General features: G+C 37.9%; 1 protein-coding gene across 1 annotated transcript; it reads right to left on the reverse strand.

The window, feature by feature from the left end:
* Positions 1 to 18703, reverse strand: LOC111862087 (probable protein S-acyltransferase 23). Its single transcript, XM_023847185.2, has 10 exons — positions 18264 to 18703; positions 16328 to 16568; positions 14734 to 14899; positions 12420 to 12553; positions 9079 to 9224; positions 7825 to 7921; positions 6186 to 6511; positions 4139 to 4304; positions 3511 to 3745; positions 1 to 1145 (listed from the first exon to the last, which is right to left on the reverse strand). The coding sequence occupies exons 1-9, from the start codon at positions 18386 to 18388 to the stop codon at positions 3554 to 3556; spliced, it is 1593 nt and encodes a 530-aa protein (XP_023702953.1). The 5' UTR covers positions 18389 to 18703; the 3' UTR covers positions 1 to 1145; positions 3511 to 3553.
* Between the last annotated feature and the right edge of the window lie 534 nt (positions 18704 to 19237).

The following is a 19237-nucleotide window of genomic DNA, read 5'->3' on the forward strand; positions in this document are numbered from 1 at the left end:
TACAGACCCACGTTTTCTTGACCTTGGCACTAGTTGGAGGTGAGTGGTCTGCTTCACGCCCCAGCCGCTTTATCCCATTCCATTTTCAGGTACAAGGGAATGGCATCAATTCTGTGAGTTCAGTGGATGAAGCTGGCCTATCTTAAGGGAGAAGGAAATAATACCAACTCTTCTCCCACTAGACAAACTCAGCCACTTTATGGTAGAAGAGAAGAGTACCTACTCTGGTAATCCGCTGGATAATGCTGTTCCATCCTCTGGAAAATGGAAAGTGTACCAACTCTGTGGACTCATTAATTAAAACTGTTCTGTCTTCTGGAAGATGGAAAATGTACTAACGCTGGGAGGCATAAGATAAAGCCGACCCAGTATAATAACTGACTTTGTCTAACATGACACACAACGGGCACATATTTTCCGTCTACATGAAGATGGACATATCTGACCTCACTGTTAGAGAAGTATATTACATCAATGAAACATTGTTTTGTTAATTTATCAGCATACACAGATGGCTGATTGATGTCCATCTACTTGATGACTGTGAAATGTGATTGCACAGAAATCAAAGTAGTTTACTTGTAACTCAATATATATACTTTAATTCATCTCTACTGAAGTCTTGTGATAATATTAAGGCATTTATTTTGAAACTGTACAATTCATTCTGTGTAGGATTTTGAACAGATGAAATAAAACAGTATATAAATAGAACCAATAAGGAACATCATATGAATGTATATAATGGCATAGAATCTATATTATATACTTGTAAGTGCAAACCATCTAAATTTAATATCCTATATTTGTCAAAAAGAATCATTCATGATCACATTCACATTCTGGTCAGTTCAAACTGCACATAAAAATTCCATGGAATATCCACCCTCGAAAATTTCATGAAGGGTATTCACAGTAAACTTGGAAAGTAATGAGACAAGAATTATACACACACACATACATATACATATAGAGGTAAAATTTCAGAAAAAGAAGTCATTATGAGAAGCATTCAAAATAGTCTCCCTGGCAAAGCATCCTTGAAATTTCTCCAAAGTTATCTCCTTGAAATGGTTCGTCACATGTTCATCCATGATATTTTGGATGGTATGAAATTCTTCCCATTTCGTCTTCATTTTCAACTCCTGAAAGAAAAAAACTTCAGTTGGAGCCGAACTAGGTGATCTTAGGTAACCCCTTTTGCAAAAGAGATCATTGAACAACAAACATGGTATGTGCAGGTGTATTGTCATACAATAAAAACCAGTTCTTGTTTTCATGATAATCTTGTGTTACTCATTGAATTCTCTGCAACAATATTGCCATCATTTTTAAATACAATTGGACATTTTATGGTTCTTCCTTCAGGAAGTAATTCCTTGCGAATGATTCCTCTTGAATCAAAAGAGGGATTGATACTGTCTTGATTTTCAATTTTTGAATCAAATTGTGGCCTGTCAGGCTTCCCAGTGCAGTCCATGAGTGAGTTCTGCTAACACAAGAACTAATATAAAATTTACATTCACAGCAGAGTTCAACAACCAATGTATGTAACCTGTACTACCAACAACATAATCACCAACCAACATCCAAAACGATGAGACCAATAACAACAAACTACAAGATGAAAACAATCTTTGCTACAACTAGTAAAAAGAACATTACAGCATCAATGCACACAATAGAATCAATACATTATCACAACTGGCACTAAACATCCACACCAAGTGAGAAGATGAGTAACACGAGTAAGGTGACATACAGGCAAACTGGCCTCAGAACTAATTCCTGATTTACAAACCACTATAATAGTGACATGCATAGTATATTAATATTTAATGATTTTTTAAGAATATATAATAAATTTGTCATTTTATACCTAAATCTTAAACCACGAAAACCACTTACATACTGGCCAGTGATATATTGGGTTTTCGGACTTTATCCATCGTCCTGGTTTTGAAGATAATTAATAAAAACATGACGTTTCNGTTTATTAATTTTCTTAAAAACCAGGACGATGGATAAAGTCCGAAAACCCAATATATCAGTGTGTTATACACCATCGTCAGAATCCTATAGTAACTACTTATACTGGCCAGTATTTCAAACATAAACATTAACAGCAGTTTCACCTGAACAAATGCACCATAGCCTGATGACCAAGGTTGGAACATGTTAACTCATTTACTATATGTAATTAACAACTGTACATGTTGTGTTGATGGTGCATGTATGGGTATAGGAGGTTCACTGGTTTGCCATGTCGTAAATCTGGGGTTAGCGGCCAGTTTCCAACAGCAGCAGCCCAGGTTTGATCCCAGGTCAGGTCATGTGGGGTTTGTGGTGGACAATGTGGCAGGGGTCAGGTTGTCTCTGAGTACTTCAATTTCCCCTGCCAGCTCACATTCTACCAAAGGCTCCATACTTTCTGTCACCTGGGGCTGATACTGTAGACCAATTAGTGGTCAAGGTGCCAAGTGGACTCAGGCTCACTCCATCACACAAAATTAAAGAAAATAGTATATTCATTGGTTGAGTTGTCAGTGGATGCTTACATTTGTGTGAGAAAAGCAGAGATTGAATTATTTATGAAGGGGAAACCTTTTCATCAGCTCTGTAATCAGAACTGGATGTGCAAATTCATGTTTTGCACTTACATCATCCACCACACAAACGAACTGAACGTCAACCTACAGAAGCCAATTACCTTGTCAGTAAAATGTCTGACAAAATAGAAGCATTCATGAGGAAGCTTCAATTGCGGGAACCACCACTGTGATCACACAGTAGGTAACACTTTCCAATTCTAAGAACAGAATACCCACTGAGGTTGAGATGTGCATATAAGAATACAATACAAATTTCCATTTTTAAGACATACAAGAAGTGAAAGATTACAATCAATTTATTTTCAGTGCCATTTGACATTAATGCTGAAACTGTTCCAGCCAAATTTTAAGCATAGAAAATGAATTTTCCGTGTGATACACACCTGGGAAATATACTGCAATATGTTCAACTTTTATAATCTCTTATTTATCTGCTAACAGGTTTTCAGTGTTTGGTGCCCATGCACAACAAATGACAGGCCTTTTCAAAAGCACATGTCTGTAAACAACTCTTCTCAAAAATTAAAATAGTGAAGAGTAGATCTATAAATTGACATGATACTGAAAGACTGACAAGCTTCGTCTGAGTAGATACCTCTCACATATATCCAAATACTGAAAATTTAGTTCCAAGCTCCTCGCCACTGTCCTCCTATCCTTCAAAATAAGACTAAGTCCTAAAAATTACAATAATTCTTTATGTCACTGATGATATTTATTGCTTAAAACCTTAATATAAAATTGTTGAAAAAATGTTACTTTCACTGTTATAACATGGCTCTTTGCCTGTGCAGTTTTTTCAGGTTTTTAAATTTGCTCATCTATATGACATCTCAGATAAACAACAACAAAGCCACCAATGCAAATGCATCTTCAACTAAGTAAAATATGAGCTCACCTCTCTCCATGTGCTCAGTGAAAGCAGTTTCAAATGTCTTTCTTCACAAAGGTCCTTCATCCAGGAAGTCAAGGTCATTATTATGATCAGGACGGCAAACAAAAAACTCGAGTAAATTCAAAATGAGTCCTCGAGAGAATGGATTCTGATAGCGGCCATGTTTGTCCCTCAGGTAAGAATAGCGTTTATAGTTGAACATTTCATTAGTTGTCAGGTTCATGCAGGCATGAAGTATCTGCAATGACAGAAATTAGAGTGAGAACTAATGGATGAAGAGAGAAGGGAATGAGATTGTTGATGAAAAATCATACCAAATCAAACAAGGTTTAACGTCGCCATCTTCTCAAGCAGAGGTTATTACACAGCAAAACTGATGAACATATCACAATCACCATTAATTCAAATGCAAAATGCAACATTACTCACATTGCATGTCTTCTTGCTCACTTGCTCAGAAACTTCAAGGCTTTTATGCAAAACAAAATTTCCTAATCATGTACATACAGTCCACCATTTGACCTCATGCTGGGTCTCTTTAATCCAGTTCCATCTTCATAATTTTTATTTCTTACTTGAGATTTGATTTTAATTAAATGAACTCATTGAAATAAAACTGAGTTCAACTTACTGAGGTGCATGCAAGAATCCACCCCAGGCCACAGAAAACCAAAGCCTCAATCAGACCCAGTACATACAGAATCTCAAAACCTTCAACAGCAACACAGTAGCATGCAAAATAAATGGTGAAGGAGCAATTGATGGCAACGCTCATCACAAACAGGAAGAACCAGATCCTGTGGGATGAAAAATAACATCAAAATTCTACCCATTAACAAAAACCAACAAAACTGTTACACATTATTTTATGATTGATTCACACCATTTCAACGCTCACAAAATTCTATGACAGTACAGGGGGACCCACCAAAGTTGTTCCAGTTTAAGATTCTTATAACTTACAACATTCAAATTATAAAGTCCCAAACATCTTGCCATAAGTACTTTTAGACTGCTCAATGTTTTACAGTATATTTTAACCAGTTAAAATGTTTTTTGATGGTTATGTTCTTCCCAAGCTGATGGATTCATTAAAAATTTCATCCATTTATAACAGATGGTTATAGACTGACTCTGCAATTATCATAACTGAAATTGTATTTTAATGCACTAAACTATTAATATGCTTATGATTTTCAAATCCACCCTTTTTACAAGAAGTTTCAATTTTTTTTGTTCTGCCTATAAAATTTCATAAGAATATTCAACTATACTAACATTCACGTTCAAATACTAAAAGGCTTTCTGAATACAGTGTGAAATGTGACGGTATATTATTATGGTAACAGAGCCATAAACCTGGCTGATAGTACTACTACTGCAAAGTAGACATTCTTCACTGAATACAGCTGTAACCACTTTCCCTTGTATTTTATCAATGATATGCCATATCAAGAGAAGTATGAAAATAAATTCAGATATGACATGTTTATACAACACAATAATGTGAAGAAGTTAAATCTGAAATTGAAACAAGTAGGAGGTGCAGTAAATTGTGTCACTACATTAATACAGAGAAAACAAGCCCTGTGCTTAACCAAGCTCCATATCATGAAGAGATATGGGGGATAGTGGTATAGTTGTGTCTACACATTCTTAACCTTAGCACCAAGTTGAATGTGTATGCCTTTACACCCTGACCACTTCACACCCAGAGAACGAGCACACAGCACTCAGATTACACGTAGCCCATAGGGCCCCAGAGCCAGTCTGAAAAGGGTGCTAAAGAGAAAAATCCCTACACATACAAGGAATTGAAACCATGGTTTTCAAGCACTGTGCCACAACTTTTGGTTCATCAACTACATCATTTTATGTGACTTTGACATGTCATGTATTCGCTATTATTTCTTGACATGTCCAATTGTATTAACTTCAGTTATGGATAAAAATTAAGTTAAAGTTGAAGTTGAAGTTGAAACATCACAAAGTGCCATGCAAAAGTACACAATTTCTGTTACATTCATAACAATGTGAGCAGGAATTTGTTCTGAAAGGAAGAACCACAAATGTCCAATCTTATCTGGAAGTGATGGAACAATTTTTGCAAAGAATTCAATTGGTGAGACCAGCCTTTCATGAAAACAAGAACTTGTTTTTGTTGTATGACAATGCTCCTACATATACCATGTTAACTGTTCCAAGATTTCTTTGAAAAAATGGGGTGAGATAAACTGCCTCCCCTATTCCCCACAATTGATTGTGGCTGACTTTTTTCTCTTTCTGAAGTTAAAAATAAAGATAAAAATAAGAAAAAAATCATACCATCAAAAACATTCAAAAGAATGTAACCAACCAACACCAAGAGATAACTTTGGAGGAATTTCAAATATACTTTCAATGATTAAAAGAGAAGTGTAACAAATGTATAGAATTTCATGGGGCTATTAAAAGTTGCCATAACAAATTGTTCTTCTGTTTCTTTGGGGAGTGCAAGTTGTCATGTTACTTTTCAGATGCACTGTGTACGCTGCAAAACCTCCTTATCTCACGAAACTCATGTATTACAGAAAATGTTGTGCACCACAACTTGCTATACAACATAGAAACATACTGTACAAACTATAAACTACATAACCAACACTATGAAAATGACTGCCTTCAGAAATACTGCTTACCTGTTCCTAAGTCCAACACAGTTATAAATGAAGGGACAATGGTGGTCAAAGTATTCAACACATCTGTTACAAATTCGGCAGTGTTTGGCCCTCAAAGGACGGAGGCAGTGACAAGTGTGGCATAAACGGGAAAGTACTATGTTACGTTTCTTCCATTTGTCAAAGTACGGGATCTGTTTGATGGCTCGATAGTAACCATCTGAGTTAAGAGACAAATAACCTGGATCCCTACGATTTGCCACAACCCAGCTGAACCACATCAGCAGATTCCAATAGATGAAGCAGTAGTGTGAGACTCGAAGGACGTTCCATGTTATCGGGACGCACTGTAAAGTAAGATAAAAATTAGTACTGAGAAACAATTGAAAATTTGATGGAAGAATGTAAGCCGTATTATAAACTCCACTTAGTACATTCATAATCAGGTAGCCTTGTATTTCAAAATCTGCATCAGCTTACGATTTCCTAGTTATATACAATGCAATGTGTACTTTTTAAATCAATATACTATAACATTTTCAGTGCTCATCTTGCAAGATGTCTAGTAGTGTCTGGGAACCACAATATAGAACCCAAACACTTAACAACTTCTCTGTGCTTCCTTCTAATCAGGATCAACATCATCATGTTTTCTTCAGTGAGTACTCTTTCAAGATTTACTTTGGTCCACCATTGATCCTGCAGAATGTAATTTTGCTATAATATTTTGAATTACTGCTTTACATGGCACTGTATGCCAGGATAATTCCTACAGAAATTTCTACAGTATTTTTTTTTATTGCTAGAGGGGTGGGACTAAGTCCCTTGTACTGCGGCCACTTCTGGCCTATTGTACCAGCCCCAGATGATAGATGAGGGTGATTGTGGAGCAATTGGTGGAATGAAGATTGGCAAGGGAAACCAAAGTACTCGGAGAAAACCTGCCCCAGTGCCATTTTGTCCACCACAAAACCCACTAGACCAGACCCGGGCTTGAACTCGGGCTGCCGCAGTGGGAAGCCAGCGACTACCCACTTGAGCTATGGCGTGGCCTAACTTTCTACAGTAACTCCTCCATGAAGAACAATGTACACAGATATCATTCATGAATAATTTCTTTTAAACACTGTACTTAATTTTTTATCACTATATTTAGCAACAGTGCAGTTTGTACATACATCAACAACAATGCTAAACATGCAGCAATATCAAGATAAACCGGCATGCAAAGCATGACTAAGTGATGGTTTAGAGACCAGCATAGGACAGGCATAAGCAAATAGTTTTCTAGCTGGCCAGCATGAGAATAGCTTGGATTCCCTGTACTACTCTCAAATTCCAGGAGAACAGCTGACAGTACAATGCACTGTGTGTGTCATTCGAACAAAAAAAATTACTAAATGCAAATATAAAGTCAGAATCTAATAACAGCAGCACAGGAAAAGTCAGAATGGTCAAAGACATCTGTAGACAGAAAAGTACTTCTTATGATAAGGGCAAAAGCATTTCCATGTAAAAGAAGCTGCATCAGAACTTACTTAATAGGATAACAGAAAACACAACTGGCACAAAAAAAAACATGCATAACAGAATACTGCATGCAACACAATATATAGGTTTATGTGCTAATGGTAGCAAAACTGAGGTGGCACAACAATACCCTGAGCAGATACATGGGGTAACCCCATAAAAGGACAGAACCCATGAAGAGAAGAAGAGGGCCCTTTGAGTCACCAGCTCCTCCAAATAAAAGGGCCCTGAAAAATACATAAAATGTGTAAATGTGGTACCAATATGATAATACAAATAAAGTACAGCCAAACTCCGGACTATATCCAACTAGCTGACTAACTAATCAACTAACCAACCAACTATCTAATTAACCCTCTGGTAAAAGAACCTCAAGTTTAAAACTCCAAATGTCAGAGCACAACTAGACATAATTCTGAACCAGATTAATCCAATCTATATCCTGCTCTCATTCCATTGGTTGAGGGAATTCCCAGCTGGAATCCTGACCAAGCACCTACATCAATGACAAATATTAATAGCTTTCCTCATCTTATCCAGATGAATGGCAGCTCATTATCTTCATACAGGCAACATCTCATTCATCATCATTTCAACAGATCTCATCTCAGTTCACTCCAAACAACACATGAAGCTTAAAGAGCATCATTAAATAACCTGCAAATCAACTAACAACAAATAAGGACCATTCTCTCCCTCAACCCTCCTCTAATTGGAGAAAAAGTACCATCAAGATTAGTACTCAGCAACAGGTATATCTGGTTCAAAGTGAATTTACATATTGACTGATTTAATAATAAATTAAGGAAAAACTGCCAGTCAACAAAATTTAATCAACTGGTAGCCCTAACTTATACAATGTAACCCCCGTTTAATGTTCCTTAATTTAAAGGGTTGGTTGAGGCACTATGCTACAAGCCGGAAGTTCGCAGGTTCAAGTCCTGATGAGGTCATTGGATTTTCTTCAATTGACATAATCCTTCCAGCCGCACTATGGCCCTGGGGTTCACTCCAACTCTAACAGAAATGAGTACCAGGAATTAATTAAATAATTTCCTGGGGAGTAAAGTGTGGCTGGCGCGTAAGGCTGACAACCTTACAGCCATCTTTGAGCCAAGTGTCTAGATAATGTGGGACCCTCAATGTCTCACAGCCCTATGGGCCTTCACGGCCTGTTACAGGAATAGCTTTACATTACTCTACTTCATTTAATGCTCAAATTTCAATCCTCCCAAGTCAACAACGTCACTGCAAAATTACCTCAATTTAATATTTTCCTCAGTTCAGTATTTAACTCTACAACCCCCTACAAAACCTTACACTGGGGTTCAACTGCAACTTATTCAGAAAATTACATTTTTAATCATACACTACAATAACTTACCACATCTCGGACAGAGGTGGCATCCAGCGAGCCCTTCTTTTTTCTTCTGCAACCAAAACTTTCACTATGTCACTGTGGCGATGGCTCTTCGCGAGCAGTAAAGGCGTCTTTCCATTCTTGTCCTTTGGCTCCAGTTCAATTTTACTCTGAAGAGAAAGGTTTCAACAAAACATAAAATTAGAACCACTGGGGCATAAATACTGGACAAAGATGATTCACAGTAATATAATGCCAAAGTCTGGAAAGTTTGTACCATTCCCTCCATACTCATTTTCTTTTTTCCTTTGGCGCTACAGCCCCAATTTGGGCCCTGGTCTACCTCCATGAAACTCTCCATTTCACTTTGGTTTACTAGATCTTACACATTCGGTAGGACTCCTTGGGCAGATGATCAGCTCGTCGCAAGGCCTCTACCTGTACACAAACACAAACTAAACATACATGCCCTGAGTGGGATTCAAACCCACGATCCCAGTTTCCAAGCGAGCGAAGACAGTACACGCCTTAGACCGCTAGGCTACCATGACTGGTGAATATAATTCTAGAGTACTATAATTAGACTAACCTGTTCAGTATACAGAGTGTCCCAGGAGGAATGTGCCAAACTTCGGGAGGGTGTTCCTTATGTTAAAGTATGCTGATATAACTCAAAACACCTATGTCCAAAGTTGAACGGTTACGGAGATAATGGCCAGAGAAGTGTGAAACTTTGACCGGTGTTACACACTTGTTGATTATAAAATACATATTAAAACTGGCAGGAATATGTGGTTTCTGTAATGTTAATAATGTACCTAACATCAAACTAACTTGTGAGTGACATGAAGCCATTAAATTGAACTACAAAAAACTCGCACGCCATGTCGAAGTTGTCGTTAAGAGTTCCAAGCACTATACATGACACATGAATGGGAAGTGCTGACGTAACATTGCTGACTGCGCGTTCTGGTATGCGAGTGTATGGGGCTAACGTGAGCTCCCATCACAACACTCAAGGACAAACATAGATAAGACATGCCAGCTGACAGGTACAGTGCGTGGACTCACCAGAAGACCACACTTTTCTCAGGCCATTATCTCCGTAACCATTCAACTTTGGACATAGGTGTTTTGGGTTATATCGGCATACTATAACATAAGGAACACCCTCCCAAAGTTTGGCACATTCCTCCTGGGACACTCTGTATATGTCTTCACGGTATGCTGCTGTATATAGGTAAAAAGTTATCTGTGTGTTTAATTTTACCATGCCATGAGAATGTATGGAAGTGTGTTTTAGGTGAAGAAGTAACTCCTTTCCCTTACATCTTACAGGTACAAGTTTTTACCTTTACCTAAAGAAAAGGTAAAGTTGCCTCTGTATCCAAGCACAATGAAGTGCAGTTGGAGATGGCTATATAGCTTCACACTCAAGTCAATCTTACCCCAAGAGAAACAACCCACTGGACAGAACTTCATATCCAATTTGAACCAATGGTGAGAACAAATCCTCAGGAAAATAGTTATTCAAATTAATAATTTTTATTAAATGCATGGTAAAAAATCTGGTAGAAGGCATTTTATTATATATAGGTCACACATCCTCCTATTCCACTGCCATCCCACTGACTTTTCCTAAACTGTTCATTAGAAAGTTATCAGACAAAAAAGAAAGCATAGAAAGGTTTATTCCAGTCTGGAGCACACATATTTTTCAAATGTATTCTTTGTGCTCTTGTAAAAGGTCTTAAGTTCCTTTAATTGCAGGTACAGATCTACGGTAGACAAAAATTCTCAGCAGTACAATGATTACACTGAACTATTATAAATTCTATTCTTGGCAAAAATAAGTAACAGTAGAGGTCTTCCACAGTACAGAATAAGTTGACGTCTCTTGAATTTTATGAAAAATATAGAACACAAAAAAAGTTTCAAAGAGAAAGTTACAAAAGTTCTACAGTTTATTATATGTACCAGTATGTATACAAACCAATTCTGGTAAAATTCAATGAAGCATGCTTTTAGCATCTGTAAGAAATTTGCACAGCAGTACAGACCAAAATTAAATTTAAAGCACAATTTCTAGTGCGGATTTCCTACACCAAGTTTCACCAAAACAAGTTTAGTTTTAGAGATGAGAAATGAGAACAGATGGACTGTTATGTCCTTTGTATTATGGATTACTTCCATGCACTTCCAAGCAAAGGACATAGAAAATCTAACCTTTTTAAATTTGGAACAGAAAACTCTAACAACATGACATTACAGAACTTGTGACTAGAATGTAATAAAGAAAGCAGTCTTCTGGGATTTGGCACCGTGTATATGTGGTGTTAACCGACGTTTCGGAGGAACGTATCGCCTCCATCTTCAGGGTAGAAGAAAAAATATATAAGAAATCTGCAAGCNATACACGGTGCCAAATCCCAGAAGACTGCTTTCTTCATAGTCACCGCCGTGAAAGCCTCAAATCTTACATAGAATGTAATAGCTTTAATACTGAAAAATGCAACACTCAGCCAATTGCATAATGTGTATATACTGTTACAACAGCACAACACATGACCAGCAAAGGTTACTGGTAAGCTAAGCCTGCTCATTTTCAATGAGCGGGACAGTTATGCTTACTTGTTCTCACTGAAGGCTTCAGATAGCTTTACCAACTTACACACAAGAACTGTGCAAATAACACACGCTACAGTCACATTACTTCATTAGTCTTTAATCTGTATATGAACAATTATTTATTTTATAAAAATTTAATTTTGAAGTGTAAGGAGCCAAGATAGCATAGTCAGTATAGCGACTGGCTACAAGCTGGATGACGAAGGGGTTCGAGTTCCAGTCCCGGTAGAATAAAAAATTTTCTCTTCTCCACATAATGTCACATGTTTACTCTAAAGCTGACTGTACTATTCTTGGTGGAAACAACCAGCGTTACCTGGGGAGCCAATCAACAAGACATTTCAAAGAACATTACAAATGCATTTCTTTATGTCAGGATTAAATTAACAATGAATGCAGCACATTTCTGAGGTTATGAAAGCATGCAGCTGTATCATCAAACTTCGGAAACATCACTTCTACCACACTGATGGTCTTTGGAGCAGTCCATATTGTGACAACCTATGGGCTTAAGCATCATGGTTCAATTCTCCTCACAGGCAAGAGATTTTTCTCTACACCATAGAATCCAGATGGGCTCTGTGGCCCAACCTGCCTCCTATCCACTAGGTATTGGGAGCTCTTTCCCAAGGAGTAAAGTGGCCAGGATATGAAGCTAACACCTCACCTCCATCTCATGCCCCGTACATCATCATACATGGTGCAAAGGGACAGCTTTACCTTTCATTTATACTCACCTTTTCACACAGTATCTTAACACAGCTAACATTCCCTGAGAGGCAAGCTAGATGTAAGGGTGTTGAACCAAAGTTATCAGGTTTCTGTATATCAACTCCAGAGTACATTAACAACCGAATTAAGTCAGCATGACCTAAAATGAAACAAAGTTAGTATTCAGTTTTGCTAGTCAGTAGTATTGCTCTGACATTTACTGGGATTTTACTCTACAGTTACTCTACTCTGCTAGAATTTCACTCATCAAATTTCAACAAATTTCTCTCAACTCTTCAGGATAGCTGCACACTATTCTTCCCATATAGTGATATATTTCCACTATTACTGTGATGTAAAATCACATTTCTAAAGAGGCATGATTCTTATTTATGACTTTCAATCCTAAGCAGTTAAAAACTACACCATATTCAAATCTGTTTATATGAACATATATTTAGTTAGTTTTAGTTTACTTGTAGTTCTGAATGATGTGTACAAGTGATCAGTAAGTTCAATCTACAAACCATATCCCACATATAGTCACACAACTAAATTGTGACAATATAAAATTTTGTCCAGCATACTTCCTTGAGGCTAGCTCCATATATACAAGTAGACAAATCACTGGGGATCATCAGTGAGGATTTTCACAGAACAAAGCAATTACTGATTATGTATTCTGTGTTAATCAGATACTGAAGAAGAAAAGGAAGTGCAATATGACAGTACACTAGCCATTTACAGACTTCAAGAAAACCTACGATTTCATCAGAAGGAAAGTATTATGCAAGATCTATTATCACATTTAACCCTCTAGCCCTTTTAATCTAATCAAATATAATATAATCCAATTTAAACATTCAATATTTTCACTTAGTTTTGTACACCCATGAAGCTAGTAAGGCTATCACTTAAATAAATTCTATAGTAAAGTCTGTAAATATGTGATGGATGTCTGTCCCATTTAGAATCACATGAAGGAAGGAGATGCTATACATTCATTGTTTCCCAACTTTGCTCTAGAATGCATCATTATGATCATCAAGAAAGTAAGAGGGACTAAAACTGAATGGGCCACACCAACTTCTGGTTTATGCTGATGTTAATGTACTGGGCAAAATTATAAATACTGATTAAATTCTAGTCTACAGAAACACAGTGCTGCACCTTCTCCTCCTTGTTACACAGGTTTCTCCTTCCCCTGAGTTTCCAGTGACCTATGGCAGGATTATATCACAAAAGAGAACTAGGCAGTCACCTGTTTCAAACTTTTTTCTCATTGATGTGATGTCACAAACATCTATTGAATTTCAATTTTGAAGTACAATGCCAGCCTCTGAAGTTGCAGGATAGATTCTCATACTACAGTTTTAACTGTGGGCATGCCAGTGAGGACCTTGTGCTATGGAAGACCACTTTGGTGAACCAAGGAATGGAGGAGATGCAAGGATCCTCCCTTAGCAACATTGTGAAAAAGATGCTATACATTTCTCAAATATGTGGCAAGCTGGGAGGAGCATGGCAGGTGTGCAGCATACTCCAAGTGAAATTGGGGGATCAAGGACCTTCCATCAGTAAATTCTTGAAAATTAAAGTTGCCAACATCCTCCCTCAGGAATGCACACTTCAGGAAAAGTTTCCTTCTACCAGCACATTTCTAAAATTTGCACTGCCTTATGCTCCTGCCGAACTGTTGTGGTGGAAAACAATGCTGAGACACAATTTCTTATATTTTTTAAACTGAAGGCACACAATGGGGGTGGAGGTCTGGAGCACCACTGGGTTAAGACTGGGGCCAGGGGTCCTCCTCATGAAACATTTTAAGAACAAAAAGAAAAGATGCTTTGTGAAATACTTCCAATAGAAAAAGCAACTGCTGATAAGTGGCAGCAGGCCAATGGTGGAAAGTACTATGAAAATAAAAAGTGGCAGCAGTTGAGTTCTACAAATCATATGATTTTTATTTTCATTGTGCTTTCTTCCATTGGCCTGCTGCCACTTATCAGCAGGTGCATTTTCTATTGGAAATTTTTGAAAAAGCATCTTTTCTTTTTGTTCTTAAAATGTTTCATGAGGAGGACCCCTGGCCCCAGTCTTAACCCAGTGGTGCTCCAGACCTCCACCCCCATTGTGTGCCTTCAGTTTAAAAAATATAAGAAANACACAATATAATTCTAAATTTCCAAATTCTGTTGTAAATCAGACATCTAAGTGCTTTTATGGCAAAATTGCAGAAAAATTTTGCATGAATTATGTACTGAAATACCATACTTTCTCTCAAATAACTGCCAATTATAAATAAATATCAAAGTGCAAATTATATATAATATCCCTTACCTTTATAAGCTGCCCAATGAAGTGCTGTATCACCATTGATGTCAGTGAGATGATGCAGAGCGCCCATCCCCAAAAGGAAAGCAGCAGTTGCAACTCGGCCAAACATGCATGCAGTCATCAAAGGTGTCAGGCCTTTAAAATCTGGAGCATTGACAGCCACTCCAGCCTATGAAATTCAGCATTTCAATTCATGATCTAATTTTTATTCTACACAGAAATATGTTCCTGACTTAGCCTGCAATTGATAAAACTGTCACTGGTGAGGTCCGTAACATATGGTAAATTTAATATTCTTTAACACAACCATAATCTGAATGTAGTTTTCTGTTGCTGAGACTAAATTGCTAAACTGACTATATAATCTCATAATCCTTATCATTATTTCAGGCTGTACTTAACCACATTCTCTGACACATCTCTGTTGTTGTATCCAGAGTTCGTAATTATTATAACACATGTCACTGAAGTGCTGTAAAAATTTCATGGACCATTGTGGAATTTTTCATCAATTTAAGCATATACAAATATGATGTGGCTTAAAAATTATAGATCTCTTTTGTCTTGAAAATATTTAATTGCTTTTTACTTACAATCGTGGCATGGACAAACAGAAGTAACGCTATTCTGATTGAAAGTGTAGTTATAGAAGTTTATGTTCATAATAATTTGTGTGATGAATTAAAGTTATGCCAAAAATGCCATTCACTTCTTGATTTAACTTCAGTGATAAGCAAACTGCTGTTTGTTGCTAATGTGAAAACCTTACTGCTTGGAAAGAAGTCTGATACAAAGGACAAAATGTCCACTCAAGTGTAGAGCAGTTTATGTGCTAGGCAAATATCTGAACACACCTATATTACGTGTATTACACTCCTGATAAGTGAGTATGCCAACAAACATATTGTGACGTGGATGGCTCAACAGGAAGTAGGGGTCACGTGAACTCTGTGGTCTCGCGAGTGACGTAACATACCCTCACTCCTTCCATCATTACGCAATGCTTGGTAAACATCCCCTCCCCACGGTGATGTAACAGAAGAGCAACTGTGTCAGGCAACCATTGCCTCAGTGACATAACAACATTGGAGCAACTGCCGCTGCTACAGTAACAGGCCACTCAACACTCCGTCCCCTTTCCCTGCAGTGACGTAACAGCACTTCCAACTGTGACGTAACAAGGGGACACCGCTGGTAACACAAGGCAACAGGGAACGGTATAAAAAGCCGGCTGAGCAGTATGTGAGAGAGTGTGTGGTCAGGAGTGACAGTGTGGATTGTGAAGTCCAGCAGCTATGAGTTGAGTTGCATCGAGTCAATGGCAAGGACTACATCAAAAGACGTAATTGTGATACTGCAGATAGCAGTACTTGTGTGACTGAGTTGCGTAATTGTAAGCGCAAGTGGTATAAATTTGCTACATTCAATACGGCGTAAAGTTATTTGTCGCGTGACATATTATACAGGCAGCATTATCAATCTCTCTGTGAACAAGTGCAAGCTAATTATCTGTCATTTGAATGGCCTTTGTTTTACTCATAAATAATTATAATTTTAATTAATTTAAAAAAATGTTTTTCAAGGAGCAGTTCATTACCGACAGCAAAACTTGTACAACTGTTGCATGTCCCTTGCGACAGGCCCAGTGAATAGGACGAGGACCCTGTGTGCCAAGGCAGGACATGTCTACAGGAGCAGATCGCTCCACCAAGTAACGCATGACCTCAACATTTCCATCCAATGCAGCCCAATGTGCAGGGGTGTAGCCCCACTCATCTCGGGAGCTCAAAGCTTCTGGTCCCAATTTCTCAACTAAAGCTTCTATATCACAAACTTCACTGAAACAACCAACAAAAGTTGGATGTAAGCTACATGAAAAGAGCCCTAGAATGCATACTCTAAAGTACTGCTGATAAGAAATAAATCAGCAATCATCTAGTATCTATTTCGCTATTTTGTCTTTACACCAATGAGATAATAAAAGTGATCCTTCAGGAGATCTGTACATTTTACCATAATTATAAAAGATTTTACTTAAATAACTGATCTTACAAAAATGATTCCAACTTACCCTTCATAACAACACTAACCCCTATTTACGTACATCCTACTTAATGCACCCAAAAGAAATGTGTACTGAAGTGATAGGTTAAAGTTATGAATCTAGTGTTTGATCTCACACACCAAGTTTCAAAATGGTCTGATTAAGTTGGGTAAGGTCAGTGGGGAGGGACCCAAAATATATTCTCCACCACTTCAGAAATATAACAAGAGGCAAACCCAGGTGTGTGGAAGGCTTTTCCTAAAATTTTATTAGCATTCTTTTTAGTTTGGAGTCCTGGAGGAGGTTTACACCTACTCTGATATAATATGTACTGAAGCTCAACTTCATTTTACACGTAACTGCAAAGGAGTTTGAGAAAACCGAAGAGTTCCCTGCTGAATTCTGGTCGAAATTTATTATAAACTAACTAACAATATTTTATTTTTGAAATTGATAACATTAGTCTATTGGCACAGGCACCAACATATAGTGGTACAACCTAGGCATTTGCATCCCCAGATTCCTTAGGGAAAAAAATTGGGAATGAAAACAAGAAACATACTGTACAAACCAAAGAATTAAAATAAATGTTAAAAAATGTTCAAAATTGTAGGGTGATACATGACAATATTCTTCAATGACTTAAACATTTACTTACTTACTCTTACCCTTCTTACCCTTCTTGAGGAGCCGCCAATTCTGCAGCTACTCAAGAATTTCCCAGCATTTTATGGAACCCGATGGTTCATTATCGTGTTCACAAGAGCCCTCCACTGGTCCCTATCCTCAGCCAGATCTATCCAATCCATACCATCCCATCCTGTGTCTCTAAGATCCATTCCAATATTGTCCACACACCTAAGCCTTGGTCGGACTTAAACATAAGCAATCAAATTTTCTGCCCCCTTCCCCTGAAATAATATGCTGGCTGTACCAGTGTTTAGGAAGTTGATACAGGCGCTTATAACGTTCTTGCTCTGAATAGTGGCCACAGTTTCACTTTGCCTCTTATTATGTTCTTATTTTTGTTAGGGTTTTAGTATAGACATAAAACAAAATTAAACATTTCTTTATTCATTTCTGTCACCTTCGTGTTTTCATTGCGATTTTGGTATCATGCAACAGAATTTATTTTTTTATTTCTATTACCGTAGAGTTTTTGTATGGTACCCACCTCCACCTATTGCCAAGGTCAAGAATGGAGTTATACCTCTACTTCTCCGTATGTCTTCTTGGCATATTGCTTAATTTATTAATCACAGGCACAAGTTTAAGATTTTTACAAAATAATTCGGGCTTTCTTTAGTGTAACAATGAATATTTCAGTGCAAGAATGTCATAACTTCATTTACTACAGCACTTCAATGTGCTCAACTGACGTAACAATGAGGTTAACGTTTTTACAGTCAATACCGGTCAATACCAACCCTTTGACAATTACGTGTGCCGTATGCTGAACACATGTAAATATAAATGTATAGTACCTTACCCTGTTCTAACGACATCAAATATTGATTTGCAGGAATGCCCCATGTGAAATTCTGTGCTATCAGAACAACACAGGATATTGCTGTCCTCTTCTGTAACAGTAGCTGATGCATGCTCAGCCACCATGTTGCAAAACTGCCCTGTGGTCTCTAGGCCCCAGACACTTCGGGCTGTGCCCGGGCTCGGATATATTTTGGACAGCGTTCTGCTGTCTTCAGAAGCAAACGTTGAGTAGAATTACGTGTAATTAAATAAAGACAAAATGTTACGTTGTTTTGTTATTAAAAAATTACAGTACAAGCGGTGCAAAATAAATTCAAACGTCCCCACACTGAACCCTCTACAGCTGTCCGGTGCCTGTTTCACTGCAGATGCGCAAGACGGTACAAGTAGCAAGACGCAGAAAATAGGGGTTAGTAAGCGCCATAAGTGGGGTAGTCAGGAACGGTCAGGCACGCGGTTCACTCAGTAGCTCAATAGCACGGATCACGCAAGTATATTCGGAAGTAACATTTGATGTGCGGTTAGTCGCTGGCTTCCCACAGCGACGGCCCGGGTTCGTTCCCGGGGTCTGCTCAAGTGGGATTTGTGGTGGACAAAGTGGCGCTGGGGCAGGTTTTCTCCGAGTACTTCGGTTTCCCCTGCCAATCTTCATTCCACCAATTGCTCCACAATCACCTTCACCTATCATCTGGTGGCCGCAGTACAAGGGACTTAGTCCCACCCCACTAGCAATAAAAAATAAATTTGGTGTAGCACCTCTCATCTGACGTCAGACTTGTATGTGTAAAATGAGTGTGTTGACCGATTTTGACGGAGTTAACTGGCCGAGTTACTTCTAAAGTCGAAGTAATTCTGAATTCAGTAGGCAGTAGGAGACACTGCTCAAGACTATACATAACTAATGTGTGACTTGAATCAACAATGTAACGAAAAAGTGGATTCCCTTTTGCCAAAACATCCACAATGTAGGTG

The sequence above is a fragment of the Cryptotermes secundus genome, unplaced genomic scaffold (genome assembly GCF_002891405.2).
Source record: "Cryptotermes secundus unplaced genomic scaffold, Csec_1.0 scaffold400, whole genome shotgun sequence".
NCBI lineage: Eukaryota > Metazoa > Arthropoda > Insecta > Blattodea > Kalotermitidae > Cryptotermes > Cryptotermes secundus.

Coding starts and splice junctions, on each gene's coding strand:
- LOC111862087 (XM_023847185.2), bottom strand. CDS start 18,388: ATGGTGGCTGAGCATGCATCAGCTACTGTTACAGAAGAGGACAGCAAT. Junction 6,512..7,824: donor ACCCCATGTATCTGCTCAGG/GTATTGTTGTGC, acceptor CTTACTTTACAG/TGCGTCCCGATAACATGGAA. Junction 3,746..4,138: donor GGATTCTTGCATGCACCTCA/GTAAGTTGAACT, acceptor CTGTCATTGCAG/ATACTTCATGCCTGCATGAA.